The sequence below is a fragment of the Salvelinus fontinalis genome, chromosome 40 (genome assembly GCF_029448725.1).
Source record: "Salvelinus fontinalis isolate EN_2023a chromosome 40, ASM2944872v1, whole genome shotgun sequence".
In the NCBI taxonomy this organism is placed as follows: Eukaryota; Metazoa; Chordata; class Actinopteri; order Salmoniformes; family Salmonidae; genus Salvelinus; species Salvelinus fontinalis.
In genome coordinates, this window is record NC_074704.1 from 264329 (window position 1) to 286839 (window position 22511).

The window sequence follows — 22511 nt, forward strand, 5'->3', positions numbered from 1 at the left end:
GAAGATGTTGACCCTGTAGCACAACAGCTAGCAAGCAGTGACGACGAGGGGAGAGCGAGAACGGGGCGGCAGGTCAAAGACCCGTGGAGCCGGAGGTAAAGAGAATGGCTAGCATCGGGAAAATAGATGTTTGATGACACGCAAGAAAACTGGGCAACTTACATTGAACGACTGGAACAGTACTTCATTGCAAACGACATTGCTGATAACAAGAGAGAACCAGCGTTGAGTTTAATTGGTCCAAAAACGTACAGTTTGTTAAGAGATCTGATTGCCCCTCTGAAGCCCTCAAATAAAACATTCACAGAGATTGTGGAGATATTGCAAAATCACCTAAACCACTCCTCATCGCGGAACGTTTTCGTTTCCACAAGAGAGATCAGAATGAGGGGAGGGTGTTAGTACATTTGTAGCGGAGTTGAAGAAACTGTCTGAACATTGCCAGTTTGGAGAGAACCTAAATGACACATTAAGGGATAGATTTGTTTGTGGACTGAAACATGAACACATTCAAAAACGTGTAAAAACGTTTCCTCACAGAATCAGATCTCACGTTTGCAAAGGCTGTTGAAATTGCTGTGACTATGGAAATCGCGACTAAAGATGCATTTGAGTTGCAAAGTAAAAGAGATACTGACCTATCACAAACTTCCCTGCACAAGTTTTCACGCAGCCGACAGCGCCCACGTGTGGCCGAAAAATGCAACAGGTGTGACGGAGATGGTCACAGACCAGAGGACTGCCGTTTCAAAGACGAAATTTGTCACAAATGCAGTAGAAGGGGGCACATTCAAAGAGCACGCAGAGCAAAGTTCAGTCACAACAGGAAAACTGAGATAATTAAAGGGTCTGTGAATGCACTAGCAGAGAACAGTGGCAGTGATTCAGATGAATTGGTACAATGGATGATGAATTGGTACAATGGAGTTAAACACAGTGACTTCTCCCAGCAGTAGCATAATATGGGTGACACCAGATATCGAAGGCAAACCCCTCAAAATGGAGCTGGACACAGGATCTGCAGTGTCTATAATTTCCACTACTGTCTACAATGAGCACTTCAAGGCTATCATGCTGAAGAACACAAATGTGTTGCTGAAGACCTACTCAGGAGAGCGATTGAGCCCAATGGGGGCGTTGCAGGTCAGAGTGCGGTATGGGGGGCAAACACAGCAGTTACAGCTGTATGTGGTGCCTGGAACTGGCCCACCATTATTTGGCAGGGAATGGCTTTCAAAAATGAAGCTGAACTGGTGTGACTTGAAAATGCTCCACATGTTCCAGTCCAAAGAGAAAGGCACCGACCAAACACTGGAACACTTGCGGAAGAAATACAACACAGTGATCAGATGGGAACAGTAAAAGGCTTCACAGCTAAACTTGTACTGAGAGATGACGCAACCCCAAAATTCTGCAAAGCCAGATCTGTTCCATACTCCCTGAGACCAAAGGTGGAAGCGGAAATCGATCGCTTGCAGGATACAGGGATCCTGACGAAAGTGGACAGAAGCGAATGGGCCACACCCATAGATCCTATTGTGAAGAAAGACGGGTCTGTTAGAATGTGTGGGGACTTCAAGGTAACTGTGAATTCAATGTTGCATGTGGACCAATACCCCCTGCCACGCCTGGATGACATCTTTGCTGCACTAACTGGTGGGAAACACTTCAGTAAAATTGATCTGAAACAGGCTTACCTGTAGCTACCGGTTGAAGAGAGCTCCAAACAGTACCTGACAATGAACACACACAAAGGTCTATACAGGTATAACCGCCTGGTTTTTGGCATTGCATCGGCCCCATCCATTTGGCAACGAACTATTGACCAGATTTTGCAAGGAATCCCAGGAACCCAGTGTATCCTGGATGACATGATCATAACAGGACGCACCGACAAAGAGCACCTGGCTAACCTGGAAGAGGTCCTGAAAAGACTGAAAGAGTATGGTGTCTACAGGCAAACTTACAGAAGTGTGAGTTCTTCAAAGACAAGATTGTCTTCTGTGGACATGAAATTGACCGCAATGGATTGCACAAAACACAGGACAAAATCGAGGCAGTGGTACAGGCACCACGATCACAAAATATCACAGTAGTGAGATCTTTCACTGGACTGATCAATTACTACAGAAGATTCCTCCCAAACCTTTCAGCAGTACTCCAGCCTCTAAATCAGCTCCTGGAAAAGAATAGGACATGGCGGTGGACAGAACAGTGTGAAACTGCATTTCTTGAGGCAAAACGGCTCATCACATCTGAACAGGTCCTGATGCATTACGACCCTGAACTGCCAGTGAAGTTGGCTTGTGATGCGTCCCCTTATGGCTGCGGGGCCGTCCTTTCACACACACTGAAAGATGGGTCAGAGAGGCCAGTTGCATTTGCGTCACGAACGTTGAATGATGCAGAGAAACTACTCACAAATCGACAAAGAAGCACTGGCGCTAGTGTGGGGCGTCAAGACACTCCACGCATACCCAAATGGCAAGCGTTTCTCTGGTTACGGATCACCAGCCATTGCTTTCCATTTTCAGTCCAAAGAAAGGCATTCTGGGAATGCCAGCAGCCAGGTTACAACGATACGCCTTGTTCCTCCCAGTCATATGAATGACAGCAGCCAGGTTACAGCGATATGCCTTGTTCCTCCCAGTCATATGAATGACAGCAGCCAGGTTACAACGATATGCCTTGTTCTTCCCAGTCATATGAATGACAGCAGCCAGGTTACAACGATATGCCTTGTTCCTCCCAGTCATATGAATGACAGCAGCCAGGTTACAGCGATATGCCTTGTTCCTCCCAGTCATATGAATGACATTGAGTTGAAGCCGTCGTCCCTCCACACAAATGCAGATGGATTATCCAGACTGCCGTGTACAAGAGAAAGACAAAGGAGTGTGGATGCAGTGGACATTTTCCATACCGCTCAGCTCGAGGCACTACCGGTCACAAGCACAGTTATCAAACAGGAGACAAGGAAAGATGTGACCTTGTCAAAAGGGTTCACCTACACCATGTCAGGATGGCCAGCTACAGGCAGAGAGGAGCTGACTCCGTATTTCCAGCGGAGAAACGTAATTACAACGTACCAAGGATGTTTGATGTGGGGAATGAGAGTCATGATACCCCAGAAATGCCAACATCAGCTTTTGCAGCAACTACAAGAAGGTCATGTTGGAATTTGAAATTGTCAATTTCTTGTATTCAGAGTCTTTCTTATTATATAAATAATAAGAGCTAAAACACTACATATGGGATATAAGAAACAAAAGCTGTGTGTCGCGTCGTCATTTATATTATAACAATAATTCAACATAGTAAGTTTGTATGACGATCTGGTTATTAAATGGGAAACCAGTTTAAAGACAGTTAAATAGTAGCGTGCTTTAAACCGCTTTGGTGACGAACGTTGCTGCCCTGTTTCCAATCGTCCACATTGATGCTGTATGAACCTATTCAAGTAAGTAAATACACTTTGGGGAAAAGACTATACCCGTGTTCGAATACCCATAACATACTGTATACTACATATTAAATGAGTGTATATACTATTAGTTAATTTTAGGAAACTAAACGAACGGTATCCTTCCAATTCGTTAGTTGATGCTGTTACTATGCAACTTATTGCTAGCTTGTTAGTAAAAACAAATAAGACCTCTTACAACTTCATTAACAATGTCCATTAAGAACGCTCAACGACTAACGGAATTAAATATCACCAGTTACCTAACTTCATAATGGCTATCATGATGTAATTGTAAAACAAACTCCAAATGCATTTGTAGGTAGCTAGCTAACAGCCATGGAAGAGAGTGAAAGGATAGCTGCTCCAACTGTTAAAGAAGGTAGAGTAGGCTATTCTGGTTGGGCAGGTACTGTTGTGTAGTTCCACTCCATAGTAAGAAGTGAGGACGGAGATAATAGTAACATAATATTCAGTGCGGTCTAATTTTAGTATAATGAAGTCTGTTTTCTGTCCTCAGATACAGAGCTGTAAAACATTGTCTGCAGATGAAGAGCAATGGTTCCCAGTCCTGTTCCTGGGGTGCACATTTTTATTTTTGCCTTAGCTGATTCAAATGATCAAGTCATCATCAAGCTTCAAGTGGTATTTATGTATTCATTTGTGACGCTATCCTTGATATGATGCTGCTGTTGTCACATGCTACACATGCATCTATCCAATGCTATCATGTTTGTTATAAGATATATTATACTTTAGTAATCCACAATGACCTGGTGACCTAAATGTCTAATGACATTATCTTCCATATTCCTACAGATGCCTTGCAACTTGAGATTTCTTCAAAACGATTGCCTACAGTCACTGTGTAGGGCACTGCACAGTTGGGTGACCAGGGCCACCTGGTCTCGTGGGGGATTTCAGGCATCTGTGAAGGCTACCTGTGTCCTGCATAACTTCATGATGATGAACAGGAGGGGACCTGCAGCTCTCCACCATGTGCCAGAGGAGAGGTCTGCTGCTCACCACCATGTGCCAGAGGAGAGGTCTGCTGCTCACCACCATGTGCCAGAGGAGAGGTCTGCTGCTCTCCACCATGTGCCAGAGGAGAGGTCTGCTGCTCACCACCATGTGCCAGAGGAGAGGTCTGCTGCTCACCACCATGTGCCAGAGGAGAGGTCTGCTGCTCACCACCATGTGCCAGAGGAGAGGTCTGCTGCTCACCACCATGTGCCAGAGGAGAGGACTGCTGCTCTCCACCATGTGCCAGAGGAGAGGTCTACTGCTCTGCAGGATATTGCCAGGATGGGGGCCAACAACGCAGCACAGGAGGCAATCTGTGCAGGAGACCTTCACCTCCTACTTCTTCAAAGAGGATGCTGTTCCCTGGCAACACCAGACTACACTATGCACAACCAAAGGCTCTTTTAAGAGCCATCCACATTGCAATAAGTGTATTCTTCCATTTACTTAGCTATGTCAACTGCAGTTATTCAATAAGTCTCTGACTTATTTTCTCTAAGTCTCCTTCACTCCATCCCTTTCTCCCATAATCCTCTAGGTCAGTGGTTCCCAAACTTTTTATAGTCCTGTACCCCTTCAAACATTCAACCTCCAGCTGTACCCCCTCTAGCACCAGGGTCAGCACACTCTCAAATGTTGTTTTTTGCCATCATTGTAAGCCTGCCACACACACACTATATGATACATTTCTTAAACATAAGAATGAGTGTGAGTTTGTCACAACCTGGCTCATGGGAATTGACAAAGAGCTCTTATAGGACAAGGGCACAAAATAATATAATAAATTCAATAAATTTGCTATTTATTTAACCATCTTACATATAAAACGTGTTTTTGAAATGTGAATCACATTTTTGTTTGGGAATACCTGCTGTAGGTTATATCAGCTGTGTCGGTGAACCCCTCCCGCATCTTAACTGGCTACATAGAGGGTACAGCATGATCAGAGGTGAGAGGTCACTTGGTTGGGTCTATAGGAAGTATTATTAAAGAGATGCTTTACATTGAAATACAGATCGTGTGTCTGTATGGTGTGTGTGTGTGTGTGTTCGTGTGTCTGTATGGTGTGTGTGTGTGTGTGTCTGTATGGTGTGTGTGGGGGATTTAGACATAGTGGTTATGTTGTTGTCGATAAACAAATTGTTGGGGTTGGAAAATGTGGTTTTTGGTGAGCAGACAGAGAGCATCAAACAGTATCATCATGATGAGTAATCTTCAGTTAGATTATTAGAACATAATGCAGACTAGTTATTACTTTACTAACATTGGTCCATTGGTGTTTGGAGAAAAGGTCATTAGAACACCTAACACAGGCCTTTTTTCAGATGAATACATTTTAGAAAGAAATATTAAAGTGTGTGTTTCTGGAAACAAGGGCCACTATCGTCTCAAAAGTCAAAGTTATTATTAACTTTATTAGAACAATTATTGTTAATCAATTAAAGGGGCAATCCACAGTTAATACATTATTTTTTGGGATCTTGAAGAATATAACTTATGACTGCTTTTGTGCTTAGTTCAACTGTTGTACCCCATCAGAACCCAAAATATAAGCTGGTTTTGCTCCAATGTTTGTAAATGTAAACAAACACTGTATAGCCTCAAAACATGGATAAAGCTATAACGTTGGATGGTCAGTCATTGCATGCATAGCTCTGTCTTTGAGAGCAGTTACATTTCTCCAGCCCCATCCCGCAGCTTTTTACAAAAACAGAGGCGGGGTTCAGCTTTTTTATTGTTTCAACTGTGGACTGTGCCTTTAAAAAACCCAACAACCAATAGATACCAATGTCAATACAAATACAGAATGAAAGAAAACATACATTACAATCAGTGTAAAAGGTCTGCTAGAAGTGGCCTTAGCTTGTTACACACTGACACTAGTCAATATTAAGCTGATCTTCCAGTAGTCATCTCAGCCACAGACAGACTATTGTCTTTACACTGTGACTTCTCACCACAGATATTTATATTTTCATGAGGAGCACGTTGCTTCACAAGTATGTGTGTGTGTGTGTGTTATGGTTGGAAATGAGTCACCATTACTCAGGTACTAAAAGCGTTCTTGACCTACTAGTGGTGTAGACTAGTGGTGTAGAGCTGTGATGTGGACTAGTGGTATAGAGTAGTGGTGTAGTGTAAACTAGTGGTGTAGTGTAGACTAGTGGTGTAGTGTAGACTAGTGGTGTAGTGTAAACTAGTGGTGTAGTGTAAACTAGTGGTGTAGTGTAAACTAGTGGTGTAGTGTAGACTAGTGGTGTAGTGTAGACTAGTGGTGTAGAGTTGTGATGTAGACTAGTGGTGTAGTGTAAACTAGTGGTGTAGTGTAAACTAGTGGTGTAGAGTAAACTAGTGGTGTAGAGTAAACTAGTGGTGTAGAGTAAACTAGTGGTGTAGAGTTGTGATGTAGACTAGTGGTATAGAGTAGACTAGTGGTGTAGAGCTGTGATGTAGACTAGTGGTGTAGTGTAGACTAGTGGTGTAGTGTAAACTAGTGGTGTAGAGTTGTGATGTAGACTAGTGGTATAGAGTAGACTAGTGGTATAGAGTTGTGATGTAGACTAGTGGTGTAGTGTAAACTAGTGGTGTAGTGTAAACTAGTGGTGTAGTGTAAACTAGTGGTGTAGTGTAAACTAGTGGTGTAGTGTAGACTAGTGGTGTAGTGTAGACTAGTGGTGTAGTGTAGACTAGTGGTGTAGTGTAGACTAGTGGTGTAGTGTAGACTAGTGGTGTAGAGTTGTGATGTAGACTAGCGGTGTAGTGTAGACTAGCGGTGTAGTGTAGACTAGCGGTGTAGTGTAGACTAGTGGTGTAGTGTAGACTAGTGGTGTAGTGTAGACTAGTGGTGTAGAGTTGTGATGTAGACTAGCGGTGTAGTGTAGACTAGCGGTGTAGTGTAGACTAGCGGTGTAGTGTAGACTAGCGGTGTAGTGTAGACTAGCGGTGTAGTGTAGACTAGCGGTGTAGTGTAGACTAGTGGTGTAGTGTAGACTAGTGGTGTAGTGTAGAGTAGAGTAATGGTGTATTGGAATGGATCACTTTGTGGCAGCAGTGGCTGTGGGCCGGGGCTAGTTGTGGATGTGGATCACTTTGTGGCAGGTGTCATCTTGGTCTGTTCACATGTGTTTGTGGATGTGGATCACTCTCTTGCAGTTGGGGCAGTGGTGTTCTACGTCCTTACAGGAGTCAACACAGAACGGAATCAAACAGCATGGCCAGCACCTAGAGAGAGAGAGAGAGAGACAGAGACGGAGTTGGGGTAGAGCGAGAGAAGGGATTCAGTGTGTGTACCCATCTCTACAGTGTATGTGTATTTATGAGAGAGAGAAAAATAATGTTTGCCACGTGTACCAACTTACATTAAGACGCCGAGGACTCCACAGAGGACCCAGGTGCGCAGTCCAGGGGTGTGTGTGGTCTCTGTCAGAACCGGGACCTGACAGTGGGGACACGTCATCTGGCCGGGTACGTCTCTAGGCAGCAGCTGCTGCATCACCACCACCTGGGTTACTGCAGAGGGAGGAGAATACTGGTTAGAACCAGATAGAACTGGACAGAACCACCACCTGGGTTACTGCAGAGGGAGGAGAATACTGGTTAGAACCAGATAGAACTGGACAGAACCACCACCTGGGTTACTGCAGAGGGAAGAGAATACTGGTTAGATCCAGATAGAACTTGAAAGAATCACCACCACCCAGGTTACTGTAGGGAGAGGGAAATACTGGTCAGAACCAGATAGAACTGGGCAGAACCGGACAATACACAATATAACAGAACAGAACAGGATATAACCAATTAGGCCCCCCCCAAAATTGTGTTCTTTGTTCTATATTTCACACCCCCACAGAGGGTAGAGGATTAGAAGGGTTGCTATAACCCTAACCCTGGTCTATGTTACTGGTGAATGATCAACAGTTAGAGTCAGTTAGAAAACGTTTAAGTGTCAATCTACAATGACACATCAATTGACAATACAAAATACAGAGGCAGGCCTGTCCTGCAGTCAATGTCACTGTTAAAACCAGGGGCGCAACTTTGGTTTTATAAGTGGGGGGACATAGTTGTATTATTTTTATCCACTCGGATAAACACTGTAAACAACCTACCTGACGGCTCGGAGGCGTCCGCATGGTCCTAAAGCACACCGTTGCCTCATTTTGTATCACATTCCAATGATAAAACTGGGGGGTTCCAAATGGAATTTCAGAATGTGGGGGGACATGTCCCCAGTGAAAGTTGCGCCCCTGGTTAAAACTAACCTAAAGTGGGTACAGCCTCAGTGCTCACAGTAAACATGCACCAGAAGTTAAACAGAATGTTGAAGGTTACGCTCAGCAGACCTGAAATTTGCTCAGTGATGAAAACATTAGAGGGAACAGCCTATTCCCTATATACTGTCGTTCACTACTTTTAATAACCGGAGTCCTATGGGCCCTGGTCAACAGTAGTACACTACCCCATGGGCCCTGGTCAACAGTAGTACACTACCCCATGGGCCCTGGTCAACAGTAGTACACTACCCCATGGGCCCTGGTCAACAGTAGTACTCTACCCCATGGGCCCTGGTCAACAGTAGTACACTACCCCATGGGCCCTGGTCAACAGTAGTACACTACCCCATGGGCCCTGGTCAACAGTAGTACACTACCCCATGGGCCCTGGTCAACAGTAGTACACTACCCCATGGGCCCTGGTCAACAGTAGTACACTACCCCATGGGCCCTGGTCAACAGTAGTACACTACCCTATGGGCCCTGGTCAACAGTGGGCTTAATAGAATTAAAGACACCCATTTCAGGAAGTGTTTTGAATTTTAAATACAAAATGTTACAACTTTTTTTTAAAGTAGCTTCTCCTCTTCCATTTATTGAGAAGTCATTGAATATAGATTATTTCAGATTACTTTCTGAACTGACTGACCTCAATTCAAATTGACCCCAAACCTGACCTTTACTATACCCATTTACCAAGGGCAGGAACCATAACTCACACACCCTAGTCAGTTAAACATTTACACAAGGATTCATTTTCATTTCCTTAATCCAACATCTCACAGAACAGCTGGACATGTCCACATAATGGTCCCTGGGTATTCTACCCTATCATGGTTTGGTTAGCTATCAAATTCACTGATGTGTGAGTACAGTTTTCCACTCTGTGTGTACACATCTAACAGCTCTGTCAAACATTAGGCACCAAGACAGAGTTAAAAGGTAGTGTGACTGGTGCTGTGTTTTCACATTTAGAAAACACATGTCTCTGCCCCCACCTTCTCTATTGGTCAACAGTAGTCTTCTACCCCATGGGCCCTGGTCAACAGTAGTCTTCTACCCCATGGACCCTGGTCAACAGTAGTCTTCTACCCCATGGACCCTGGTCAACAGTAGTCTTCTACCCCATGGACCCTGGTCAACAGTAGTCTTCTACCCCATGGGCCCTGGTCAACAGTAGTACTCTACCCTATGGGCCCTGGTCAACAGTAGTACTCTACCCTATGGGCCCTGGTCAACAGTAGTATTCTACCCTATGGGCCCTGGTCAACAGTAGTATTCTACCCTATGGGCCCTGGTCAACAGTAGTATTCTACCCTATGGGCCCTGGTCAACAGTAGTATTCTACCCTATGGGCCCTGGTCAACAGTAGTATTCTACCCTATGGGCCCTGGTCAACAGTAGTACTCTACCCTATGGGCCCTGGTCAACAGTAGTACTCTACCCTATGGGCCCTGGTCAACAGTAGTACTCTACCCTATGGGCCCTGGTCAACAGTAGTACTCTACCCTATGGGCCCTGGTCAACAGTAGTACTCTACCCTATGGGCCCTGGTCAACAGTAGTACTCTACCCTATGGGCCCTGGTCAACAGTAGTCCTCTACCCTATGGGCCCTGGTCAACAGTAGTCCTCTACCCTATGGGCCCTGGTCAACAGTAGTCCTCTACCCTATGGGCCCTGGTCAACAGTAGTCCTCTACCCTATGGGCCCTGGTCAACAGTAGTCCTCTACCCTATGGACCCTGGTCAACAGTAGTATTCTACCCTATGGGCCCTGGTCAACAGTAGTACTCCACCCTATGGGCCCTGGTCAACAGTAGTCTTCTACCCCATGGACCCTGGTCAACAGTAGTCTTCTACCCCATGGGCCCTGGTCAACAGTAGTACTCTACCCTATGGGCCCTGGTCAACAGTAGTACTCTACCCCATGGACCCTGGTCAACAGTAGTACTATACCCTATGGACCCTGGTCAACAGTAGTACTCTACCCTATGGGCCCTGGTCAAGAGTAGTACTCTACCCTATGGGCCCTGGTCAAGAGTAGTACTCTACCCTATGGGCCCTGGTCAACAGTAGTATTCTACCCTATGGGCCCTGGTCAACAGTAGTACTCTACCCTATGGGCCCTGGTCAACAGTAGTACTCTACCCTATGGGCCCTGGTCAACAGTAGTACTCTACCCTATGGGCCCTGGTCAACAGTAGTACACTACCCTATGGGCCCTGGTCAACAGTAGTATACTACCCTATGGGCCCTGGTCAACAGTAGTGTCCTACCCTATGGGCCCTGGTCAACAGTAGTCCACTACCTGTTATGAATCCCTTTGGCCCGACAGTCTAGGGGGGGATGGTAACGAGACCCGTAACATAACTCATGCAAAGTGTAACAGTGACAAAGTAACGGTGAGAACGAAATAACACAGACAACTTAATTACTGTCAAACACTCAGGTTTTATTTCTAAACACACGGTAAGGGGGGGCAGGAAAAGGGGCTGAGTTGGACCCAAGGAAAGAATGAATAATAATCCAAAAACACCCCTAAACTAGACTTGACTATTTCAACAACAGCTAACTAACCAATAATACAGGGGGTGGTCCGCCCAGTTCTAACTAGTATATTTAACAGTTTACCTACGGGTAGTGTTTGCCCATGGGCGACCTGTCTGGTTACACCCTTTTCCCACCATCAAACAAACACTCCAACACCATAACCAAAAACAATACTCACAGGTGGGGACAAAGTGACATGTATCCTAAACCACACAAGATATCTACAAACATATGGCATTTACAGAGAGATTGAGCGGTTGTGATTGGGTAAGGGAAAAGGAGCAGGTGTCTTCCGATTAGCGACTGATTGATGACTGATTGGGGAATGATGATTGTCACCTGTGAGTAGGGGAGAAGGAGAGAAAAGAAATACACAGGATACACACAGAATACTTGTATCTGTAACACTACACTATGGGCCCTGCTTAACAGTAGTCCACTACCCCATGGGCCCTGCTCAACAGTAGTACTCTACATTATGGGCCTTGCTCAACAGTAGTACTATACCCTATGGGCCCTGGTCAACAGTAGTACACTACCCTATGGGCCCTGGACAACAGTAGTACTCTACCCTATGGGCCCTGGTCAACAGTAGTCCTCTACCCTATGGGCCCTGGTCAACAGTAGTCCACTACAAAAGGTAACATGGGGCCATTAGGGATGCCAAACAGGTTAATTAGAATTAAAGACACACACAGTGATTTTATTTTTAAACGTAAAACATTTAACATCTTTTAATTTTTTTTATTGAGAAGTCATTGAATATAGATTTTTTCAGATTACTTCCTGAACTAACTGACTTCAATTCGAATTGACCCCAAACCTGACCTTTACTATACCCATTTACAATGGGCAGAAACCCAAACTCACACATCCTAGTCAGTTAATCATTTACGCAAGGCTTTATTTTCATTTCCTTAATCCAACATCTCACAAAACAGCTGGACATTTCCCCATAAATGATATCATGGTTTGGTTAGCTATCAAATTCACTGATGTGTTGGAGCGAGTAGTCGCATTTCGCTTCGCTCCACAGGTAGTATTACATTTCATTTCATTTCATTACAGTACAACGGTTTGATTTGTTTGATCTTAGCAATTTTTTCTTAGCTAGCTACATAGCCGTCTTTGTATCAAAGATAATTGTGTAGTTGTGTAGTTAATTGTGTAGATTAGAGTAATTATCGAGGTTAGCTAGCCAGCTATTTTCGTCCTTCTAACGTAGTCAACACTGCTAGCTAGCCAGCTAGCCAACTTCTACCGAATAGCAGCACTGTAGAAACTATTACATTACAACGGAACGACTTGATTAGTGTAGTGTTAGCTAGCTACATAGTTGTCTTTGCTGTCTTTCTATCTAAGATAATTGTGTAGTTTAGAGTAATTATCGAGGTTAGCTAGCCAGCTATTTTCGTCTGCCGCGCTGCCGTTCTCCTACCTAGTCAACACTGCTAGCTAGCCAGCTAGCCAACTTCTACCGAATAGCAGCACTGTAGCAGCACTGTAGAAACTATTACATTACAACGGAGCGACTTGATTAGTGTAGTGTTAGCTAGCTACATAGTTGTCTTTGCTGTCTTTGTATCCAAGATAATTGTGTAGTTTAGAATAATTATCGAGGTTACCTAGCCAGCTACACTTTCAAACAAAGTCAACAACGCAGCCACTGCTAGCTAGCCTACTTCACCAGCCAGCAGTACCGGATTATTTTAGTCAATAAGATTTTTTGCAACGTAAGCTTAACTTTCTGAACATTCGAGATGTGTAGTCCACTTGTCATTCCAATCTCCTTTGCATTAGCGTAGCCTCTTCTGTAGCCTGTCAACTATGTGTCTGTCTATCCCTCTTCTCTCCTCTCTGCAAAGACCATACAAACGCTTCACACCGCGTGGCCGCTGCCACTCTAACCTGGTGGTCCCAGCGCGCACGACCCACGTGGAGTTCCAGGTCTCCGGCAGCCTCTGGAACTGCCGATCTGCGGCCAACAAGGCAGAGTTCATCTCAGCCTATGCTTCCCTCCAGTCCCTCGACTTCTTGGCACTGACGGAAACATTGATTACCACAGATAACACTGCTACTCCTACTGCTCTCTCCTCGTCTGCCCACGTGTTCTCGCACACCCAGAGAGCTTCTGGTCAGCGGGGTGGTGGCACTGGGATCCTCATCTCTCCCAAGTGGACATTCTCTCCTTCTCCCCTGACCCATCTGTCTATCGCCTCCTTTGAATTCCATGCTGTCACAGTTACCAGCCCTTTCAAGCTTAACATCCTTATCATTTATCGCCCTCCAGGTTCCCTTAGAGAGTTCATCAATGAGCTTGACGCCTTGATAAGTTCCTTTCCTGAGGATGGCTCACCTCTCACAGTTCTGGGTGACTTTAACCTCCCCACGTCTACCTTTGACTCATTCCTCTCTGCCTCCTTCTTTCCACTCCTCTCCTCTTTTGACCTCACCCTCTCACCTTCCCCCCCTACTCACAAGGCAGGCAATACGCTTGACCTCATCTTTACTAGATGCTGTTCTTCCACTAATCTCATTGCAACTCCCCTCCAAGTCTCCGACCACTACCTTGTATCCTTTTCCCTCTCGCTCTCATCCAACACTTCCCACACTGCCCCTACTCGGATGGTATCGCGCCGTCCCAACCTTCGCTCTCCCCCCCCCGCTACTCTCTCCTCTTCCATCCTATCATCTCTTTCCTCTGCTCAAACCTTCTCCAACCTATCTCCTGATTCTGCCTCCTCAACCCTCCTCTCCTCCCTTTCTGCATCCTTTGACTCTCTATGTCCCCTATCCTCCAGGCCGGCTCGGTCCTCCCCTCCTGCTCCGTGGCTCGACGACTCATTGCGAGCTCACAGAACAGGGCTCCGGGCAGCCGAGCGGAAATGGAGGAAAACTCGCCTCCCTGCGGACCTGGCATCCTTTCACTGCCTCCTCTCTACATTCTCCTCTTCTGTCTCTGCTGCTAAAGCCACTTTCTACCACTCTAAATTCCAAGCATCTGCCTCTAACCCTAGGAAGCTCTTTGCCACCTTCTCCTCCCTTCTGAATCCTCCTCCCACCCCCACCCCCTCCTTCCTCTCTGCAGATGACTTCGTCAACCATTTTGAAAAGAAGGACGACGACATCCGATCCTCGTTTGCTAAGTCAAACGACACCACTGGTTCTGCTCACACTGCCCTACCCTGTGCTTTGACCTCTTTCTCCCCTCTCTCTCCAGATGAAATCTCGCGTCTTGTGACGGCCGGCCGCCCAACAACCTGCCCGCTTGACCCTATCCCCTCCTCTCTTCTCCAGACCATTTCCGGAGACCTTCTCCCTTACCTCACCTCGCTCATCAACTCATCCTTGACCGCTGGCTACGTCCCTTCCGTCTTCAAGAGAGCGAGAGTTGCACCCCTTCTGAAAAAACCTACACTCGATCCCTCTGATGTCAACAACTACAGACCAGTATCCCTTCTTTCTTTTCTCTCCAAAACTCTTGAACGTGCCGTCCTTGGCCAGCTCTCCTGCTATCTCTCTCAGAATGACCTTCTTGATCCAAATCAGTCAGGTTTCAAGACTAGTCATTCAACTGAGACTGCTCTTCTCTGTGTCACGGAGGCGCTCCGCACTGCTAAAGCTAACTCTCCTCTGCTCTCATCCTTCTAGACCTATCGGCTGCCTTTGATACTGTGAATCATCAGATCCTCCTCTCCACCCTCTCCGAGTTGGGCATCTCCGGCGCGGCCCACGCTTGGATTGCGTCCTACCTGACAGGTCGCTCCTACCAGGTGGCGTGGCGAGAATCTGTCTCCGCACCACGTGCTCTCACCACTGGTGTCCCCCAGGGCTCTGTTCTAGGCCCTCTCCTATTCTCGCTATACACCAAGTCACTTGGCTCTGTCATATCTTCACATGGTCTCTCCTATCATTGCTATGCAGATGACACACAATGAATCTTCTCCTTTCCCCCTTCTGATAACCAGGTGGCGAATCGCATCTCTGCATGTCTGGCAGACATATCAGTGTGGATGACGGATCACCACCTCAAGCTGAACCTCGGCAAGACGGAGCTGCTCTTCCTCCCGGGGAAGGACTGCCCGTTCCGTGATCTCGCCATCACGGTTGACAACTCCATTGTGTCCTCCTCCCAGAGTGCTAAGAACCTTGGCGTGATCCTGGACAACACCCTGTCGTTCTCAACTAACATCAAGGCGGTGACCCGTTCCTGTAGGTTCATGCTCTACAACATTTGCAGAGTACGACCCTGCCTCACACAGGAAGCGGCGCAGGTCCTAATCCAGGCACTTGTCATCTCCCGTCTGGATTACTGCAACTCGCTGTTGGCTGGGCTCCCTGCCTGTGCCATTAAACCCCTACAACTCATCCAGAACGCCGCAGCCCGTCTGGTGTTCAACCTGCCCAAGTTCTCTCACGTCACCCCGCTCCTCCACTCTCTCCACTGGCTTCCAGTTGAAGCTCGGATCCGCTACAAGACCATGGTGCTTGCCTACGGAGCTGTGAGGGGAACGGCACCTCCGTACCTTCAGGCTCTGATCAGGCCCTACAACCAAACAAGGGCACTGCGTTCATCCACCTCTGGCCTGCACCTCTGGCCTGCTCGCCTCCCTACCTCTGAGGAAGTACAGTTCCCGCTCAGCCCAGTCAAAACTGTTTGCTGCTCTGGCACCCCAATGGTGGAACAAACTCCCTCACGACGCCAGGTCAGCGGAGTCAATCAGACCTTCCGGAGACACCTGAAACCCCACCTCTTTAAGGAATACCTAGGATAGGATAAAGTAATCCTTCTAACCCCCCCCCCCCCCCCCCCCCCCCCTTAAAAGAGTTAGATGCACTATTGTAAAGTGGTTGTTCCACTGGATATCATAAGGTGAATGCACCAATTTGTAAGTCGCTCTGGATAAGAGCGTCTGCTAAATGACTTAAATGTAAATGTAAGTACAGTTTGCCTCTGTCTGTGTGTACACATCTAACAGCGCTGTCTGTGTGTACACATCTAACAGCGCTGTCTGTGTACACATCTAACAGCGCTGTCTGTGTGTACACATCTAACAGCGCTGTCTGTGTGTACACATCTAACAGCGCTGTCTGTGTGTACACATCTAACAGCGCTGTCTGTGTGTACACATCTAACAGCGCTGTCTGTGTGTACACATCTAACAGCGCTGTCTGTGTGTACACATCTAACAGCTCTGTCTGTGTGTACACATCTATCATTAGGCACCAAGACAGAGTTAGAAGGTAGGGTGACTGGTGCTGTTCTCTAAACCAATTTAAAAAACACCCCTCTTCTAAGTCTTTTCCTTCTCACGTAGCAACACACACAAAACAAACACAGATATTCCTAGTCCTACACACAACTCTTTCATATTTTATTATATTCTGCAAAGAAGCACTCTGAAACCCCTCAACTGAGAGCACCCTTACCCAGCCTCGAGCAGAGAGACAGCCCCTTACCTTTTTGGAGTCCTGGAGGAGACGAGATACTGTGGACTGGAGCCCTGGAGGAGACGAGGTACTGTGGACTGGAGTCCTGGAGGAGACGAGGTACTGTGGACTGGAGCCCTGGAGGAGACGAGGTACTGTGGACTGGAGCCCTGGAGGAGACGAGGTACTGTGGACTGGAGTCCTGGAGGAGACGAGGTACTGTGGACTGGAGTCCTGGAGGAGACGAGGTACTGTGGACTGCAGCCCTGGAGGAGACGAGGTACTGTGGACTGGAGCCCTGGAGGAGATGAGGTACTGTGGACTGGAGTCCTGGAGGAGACGAGGTACTGTGGACTGGAGTCCTGGAGGAGACGAGGTACTGTGGACTGGAGCCCTGGAGGAGACGAGGTACTGTGGACTGGAGTCCTGGAGGAGATTAGGTACTATGGACTGGAGCCCTGGAGGAGACGAGGTACTGTGGACTGGAGTCCTGGAGGAGACGAGGTACTGTGGACTGGAGTCCTGGAGGAGACGAGGTACTGTGGACTGGAGTCCTAGAGGAGACGAGGTACTGTGGACTGGAGACCTGGAGGAGACGAGGTACTGTGGACTGGAGTCCTGGAGGAGACGAGGTACTGTGGACTGGAGTCCTGGAGGAGACGAGGTACTGTGGACTGGAGTCCTGGAGGAGACGAGGTACTGTGGACTGGAGTCCTGGAGGAGACGAGGTACTGTGGACTGGAGTCCTGGAGGAGACGAGGTACTGTGGACTGGAGTCCTGGAGGAGACGAGGTACTGTGGACTGTGTGGAGCTAAAGATCAGAGCTGCTACCCCCTCGAGACCGTGAGAAAGTGAACCACGTAGAAAAGAGAGCGAGAACGAGAGCACACACAGAGGGGAGGAATGAGGAAGGTGTGAGGCAGATGAGATAACAACGTTATCTTAAGTGGCTGAATAGTGAACACAAGCCTGATGGAAAATAACTACACCTGTTGGTCAATCACTAGTTCCAGTGTAATTGCATCATCACTGTGTGACGACGAATCCCAGTATAACAGGAAACACTAAATTCCACTCACACCAGGGGTGTTTCCCAAATGACAATGAGCCCTGGTCAAATGCAGTGCACTCCTGTACCTAGGGAACAGGATGTCATTTGGGACGCAGACCTGAAGACACTGATTCCCATCAATAGACCAGAGACCTCTGACTTACTAAAGGGTTTTAAAGTGAAGAGGTGGGAATATGCTGTGTTAGTGTGTGTGTGTTAGTGTGTGGGTGTGTGTGTGTGTTAGTGTGTTAGTGTGTGTGTTTGTTTGTGTTAGTGTGTGTGTGTGTGTGTTAGTGTGTGTGTGTGTTAGTGTGTGTGTGTGTGTGTGTTTTGAGGGGAAATAGTTCTCGATAAACAACGTTGTGGAAAATACGTTTGTTAGTGAGAAGACAGAAAACCTAGTAGCCAGCAGAGAGCATTAACCATGCATGAGCAGCCTATTATCACCATGACTCATCTTCAGTTAGACTATTAGAACATAATGCAGACCAGACAGTCATTTCTTTACTAACATTGGTCCATTGGTGTTTGGAAGAAAGGTCATTAGAACACCTAACACAGGCCTTTTTTCAGGTGAATACATTTTAGAAAGAAATATTTTAAAGTGTATATGTGTGTTTCTGGAAACAAGGGCCACTATCGTCTCAAAAGTCAAAGTTATTAACTTTATTAGAACAATTATTGTTAATCAATTAAAGGGGCAATCCGCAGTTAATACATCCATTTTTTGATCTAGAAGAATATAACTTATGACTGCTTCTTGTGCTTAGTTCAACTGTTGTACCCCATCAGAACCCAACATATAAGCTTGTTTTGCTCCAATGTTTGTACATGTAAACAAACACCGTATAGCCTCAAAACTTGGATAAAGCTATAACGTTGGATGGTCAGTCATTGCATGCATAGCTCTGTCTTTGAGAGCGGTTACATTTCTCCAGCCCCATCCCACAGCTTTTTACAAAAACAGAGGCGGGGTTCAGCTTTTTTATTGTTTCAACTGTGGACTGTGCCTTTAAAAAACCCAACAACCAATCGATACCAACGTCAATACAAATACAGAATGAAAGAAAACATACATTACAATCAGTGTAAAAGGTCTGCTAGAAGTGACCTTAGCTTGTTACACACTGACACTAGTCAATGTTAAGCTGGTCTTCCAGTAGTCATTTCAGCCACAGACAGACTATTGTCTTTACACTGTGACTTCTCACCACAGATATTTATATTTTCATGAGGAGCACGTTGCTTCACAAGTATGTGTGTGTGTGTGTGTGTGTGTGTGTGTGTGTGTGTGTGTGTGTGTGTGTGTATGTGTGTGTGTGTGTTATGGTTGGAAATGAGTCACCATTACTCAGGTACTAAAAGCGTTCTTGATCTACTAGTGGTGTAGAGTTCTGATGTAGACTAGTGATGTAGTGTAGACTAGTGGTGTAGTGTAGACTAGTGGTGTAGAGGTGTAGAGTTGTGATGTAGACTAGCGGTGTAGTGTAGACTAGCGGTGTAGTGTAGACTAGTGGTGTAGTGTAGACTAGTGGTGTAGAGTAGTGGTGTATTGGTATGGATCACTTTGTGGCAGCAGTATCTGTGGGCCGGGGCTAGTTGTGGATGTGGATCACTTTGTGGCAGACGTCTCATCTTGGTCTGTTCACATGTGTTTGTGGATGTGGATCACTCTCTTGCAGTTGGGGCAGTGGTGTTCTACATCCTTACAGGAGTCAACACAGAACGGAATCAAACAGCATGGCCAGCACCTAGAGAAGGAGAGCGACAGAGAGACAGAGACAGAGACAGAGAGGTGGGGTAGAGAGAGAGAGAGAGATACAGACAGAGAGGTGGGGTAGAGAGAGAGAGACAGAGACAGAGAGGTGGGGTAGAGAGAGAGAGAGAGAGAGAGAGAGAGAGAGAGAGAGAGAGAGAGAGAGAGAGGTGGGGTAGAGAGAGAGAGAGAGAGAGAGAAGGGATTCAGTGTGTGTATCCATCTGTACTGTGAATTCAATGTTGCATGTGGACCAATACCCCCTGCCACGTCTGGATGACATCTTTGCTGTTTATGAGAGAGAGAAAAAATAATGTTTGCCACGTGTACCAACTTACATTAAGACGCCGAGGACTCCACAGAGGACCCAGGTGCGCAGTCCAGGGGTGTGTGTGGTCTCTGTCAGAACCGGGACCTGACAGTGGGGACACGTCATCTGGCCGGGTACGTCTCTAGGCAGCAGCTGCTGCATCACCACCACCTGGGTTACTGCAGAGGGAGGAGAATACTGGTTAGAACCAGATAGAACAGGACAGAACCACCACCTGGGTTACTGCAGAAGGAAGAGAATACTGGTTAGATCCAGATAGAACAGGACAGAACCACCACCTGGGTTACTGCAGAGGGAAGAGAATACTGGTTAGAACAGGACAGAACCACCACCTGGGTTACTGCAGAAGGAAGAGAATACTGGTTAAAACCAGATAAAACTGGATAGAACTTCATAGAATTGGATAGAACTGGACAAGACTAGAAAGAATCACCACCACCCAGGTTACTGTAGGGAGAGGGAAATACTGGTCAGAACCAGATAGCATTGGATAGTCTGGATGGAACTGGACAGAACCGGAAAATACACAATATAACAGAACAGAAGTGGATACAACCAATTAGGCCCCCCCAAAATTGTGTTCTTTGTTCTATATTTCACACCCCCACAGAGGGTAGAGGATTAGAAGGGTTGCTATGGCCAGGACGTCCAGCCAATACCTTGTGTGTGTACAACTTGGTTCTCTTTTCACGGGGTAGGAGTAGGGGTACCCGATTGATGTAGTTTTGGTCACACAGTTAGGAGTTTTCTTCAGTGTGTGTGTGACTCACCACTGGGGGCGTTTGTAGGTTGTGCCATGCTCGTGCCGTATTGGGGAGGTGGTGGGTACATGCCGGGTTGGGGAGGTGGTGGGTACATGCCGGGTTGGGGACCTGATAAATAAGGGATAAATAAATACATCAATACACTGTGTCATTTATCACAAACCCAGGGATACAGAGTGGTTGGCCAGCATTATGGGAACAGAAACCCAGGGATACAGAGTGGTTGGCCAGCGTTATGGGAACACAAACCCAGAGATACAGAGTGGTTGGTCAGCATTATGGGAACACAAACCCAGGGATACAGAGTGGTTGGCCAGCATTATAGGAACACAAACCCAGGGATACAGAGTGGTTGGCCAGCATTACAGGAACACAAACCCAGAGATACAGAGTGGTTGGCCAGCATTATGGGACCACAATCCCAGGGATACAGAGTGGTTGGCCAGTATTATGCGAACACAAACCCAGGGATACAGAGTGGTTGGCCAGCCCTTAACAATGATGTTCATGACATCTATGGCTATCGTAACAGACACTTCCAAAACGCTTAATGAAAACACTTTGAAGGGAGTTGCTCTCCAGGAACATTTTAATATACATAATACATAAAGAATAAGGTCTGGTTTCTTGAACACAGATGAAACCTAGTCCTGGTCTGAAAAGCTCTTCAAAGGGTTCTCCTATGGGGACAGTCGTATGACCCTTTCAAGTTCTAGACATCACCTTATTTTCTAGGAGTGTAAGCTTAAACTGTCCCTAAGAGTATCAGTGTAGATCTGATCTCATACCTCCCTGGAAGCCAGGCTGAGGGGGGTAGGCTGTTCCCCCTCCACTTCCCTGGTAGCCAGGCTGAGGGGGGTAGGCGGTTCCCCCGCCACTTCCCTGGTAGCCAGGCTGAGGGGGGTAGGCGGTTCCCCCGCCACTTCCCTGGTAGCCAGGCTGAGGGGGGTAGGCTGTTCCCCCTCCACTTCCCTGGTAGCCCGCTGGGAGGCCGGGGTAGGGGGGAGCAGACACGTCCTGCGGGGGTCCATACTGGCTCTTCTCCATACTGTCTGGGGGGAAGTGAGAGAGAGAGAGGAAGACAGTGAGCACCTTATGAAAATATCACATTGAGAAAACATATCTCTGCCCCCACCTTCTCTCCCCCCTATCTCTCTCACCTGTCTTCTTTCACTCACTCACACACACACACACACACACACACACACACACACACACACACACACACACACACACACACACACACACACACACACACACACACACACACACACACACACACACACACACACACACACACACATACACATACACACACACTTCTTGTTCAAGCTGTTGCTTATAACAATGATACACACCCCTGTATTCAACCGGGCAGGTTTGGTGACATTTCATTGGACAAAGACTTGGCCTGTAGACTCTGAGTAGTACAAGCCTATAACAACACCACCACTAATGAATGCCACACACCCACTAAATCTATCAGAATAACCCTAACCCTGGTCTATGTTACTGGTGAATGATCAACAGTTAGAGTCAGTTAGAAAACGTTTAAGTGTCAATCCACAATGACACATCAATTGACAATACAAAATACAGAGGTAGCCCTTTCCTGCAGTCAATGTCCTGAAGTGCCCTCTGTGACATCATGGCCCTTTCCTGCAGTCAATGTCCAGAAGCGCCCTCTGTGACCTCATGGCCCTTTCCTGCAGTCAATGTTCAGAAGTGCCCTCTGTGACCTCATGGCCCTTTCCTGCAGTCAATGTTCAGAAGCGCCCTCTGTGACCTCATGGCCCTTTCCTGCAGTCAATGTCCAGAAGTGCCCTCTGTGACATCATGGCCCTTTCCTGCAGTCAATGTCCAGAAGC

General features: G+C 46.8%; 2 protein-coding genes and 1 long non-coding RNA gene across 6 annotated transcripts; 1 reads left to right on the forward strand and 2 right to left on the reverse strand.

Annotated features, from left to right (window-relative positions):
* Positions 1-5: 5 nt before the first annotated feature.
* Positions 6-5500, forward strand: LOC129839770 (uncharacterized). Of its 4 annotated transcripts, none has more exons than XM_055907409.1 (3): positions 6-95; positions 3984-4108; positions 4283-5500. In XM_055907409.1, exons 2-3 carry the CDS (start codon positions 4022-4024, stop codon positions 4892-4894), a joined length of 699 nt encoding a protein of 232 aa, XP_055763384.1. In that variant the 5' UTR covers positions 6-95; positions 3984-4021; the 3' UTR covers positions 4895-5500. The 4 variants fall into 4 exon arrangements, 1 of the variants encoding a protein (XP_055763384.1); XR_008757070.1 differs by lacking the exon at positions 6-95 and adding an exon at positions 2489-3168; XR_008757071.1 differs by lacking the exon at positions 6-95 and adding an exon at positions 2489-3074.
* A 1951-nt stretch (positions 5501-7451) lies between these two features.
* On the reverse strand, positions 7452-11529 carry LOC129839776 (uncharacterized). The gene is made up of 3 exons (XR_008757074.1): positions 11489-11529; positions 7846-7996; positions 7452-7708 (listed from the first exon to the last, which is right to left on the reverse strand). It is a non-coding gene; the product is annotated as an uncharacterized LOC129839776 (long non-coding RNA).
* Positions 11530-18471: 6942 nt separating this feature from the next.
* LOC129839772 (lipopolysaccharide-induced tumor necrosis factor-alpha factor homolog) lies at positions 18472-21743 on the reverse strand. Its single transcript, XM_055907411.1, has 4 exons — positions 21432-21743; positions 20650-20751; positions 19887-20037; positions 18472-19543 (listed from the first exon to the last, which is right to left on the reverse strand). The coding sequence occupies exons 1-4, from the start codon at positions 21688-21690 to the stop codon at positions 19438-19440; spliced, it is 618 nt and encodes a 205-aa protein (XP_055763386.1). The 5' UTR covers positions 21691-21743; the 3' UTR covers positions 18472-19437.
* Between the last annotated feature and the right edge of the window lie 768 nt (positions 21744-22511).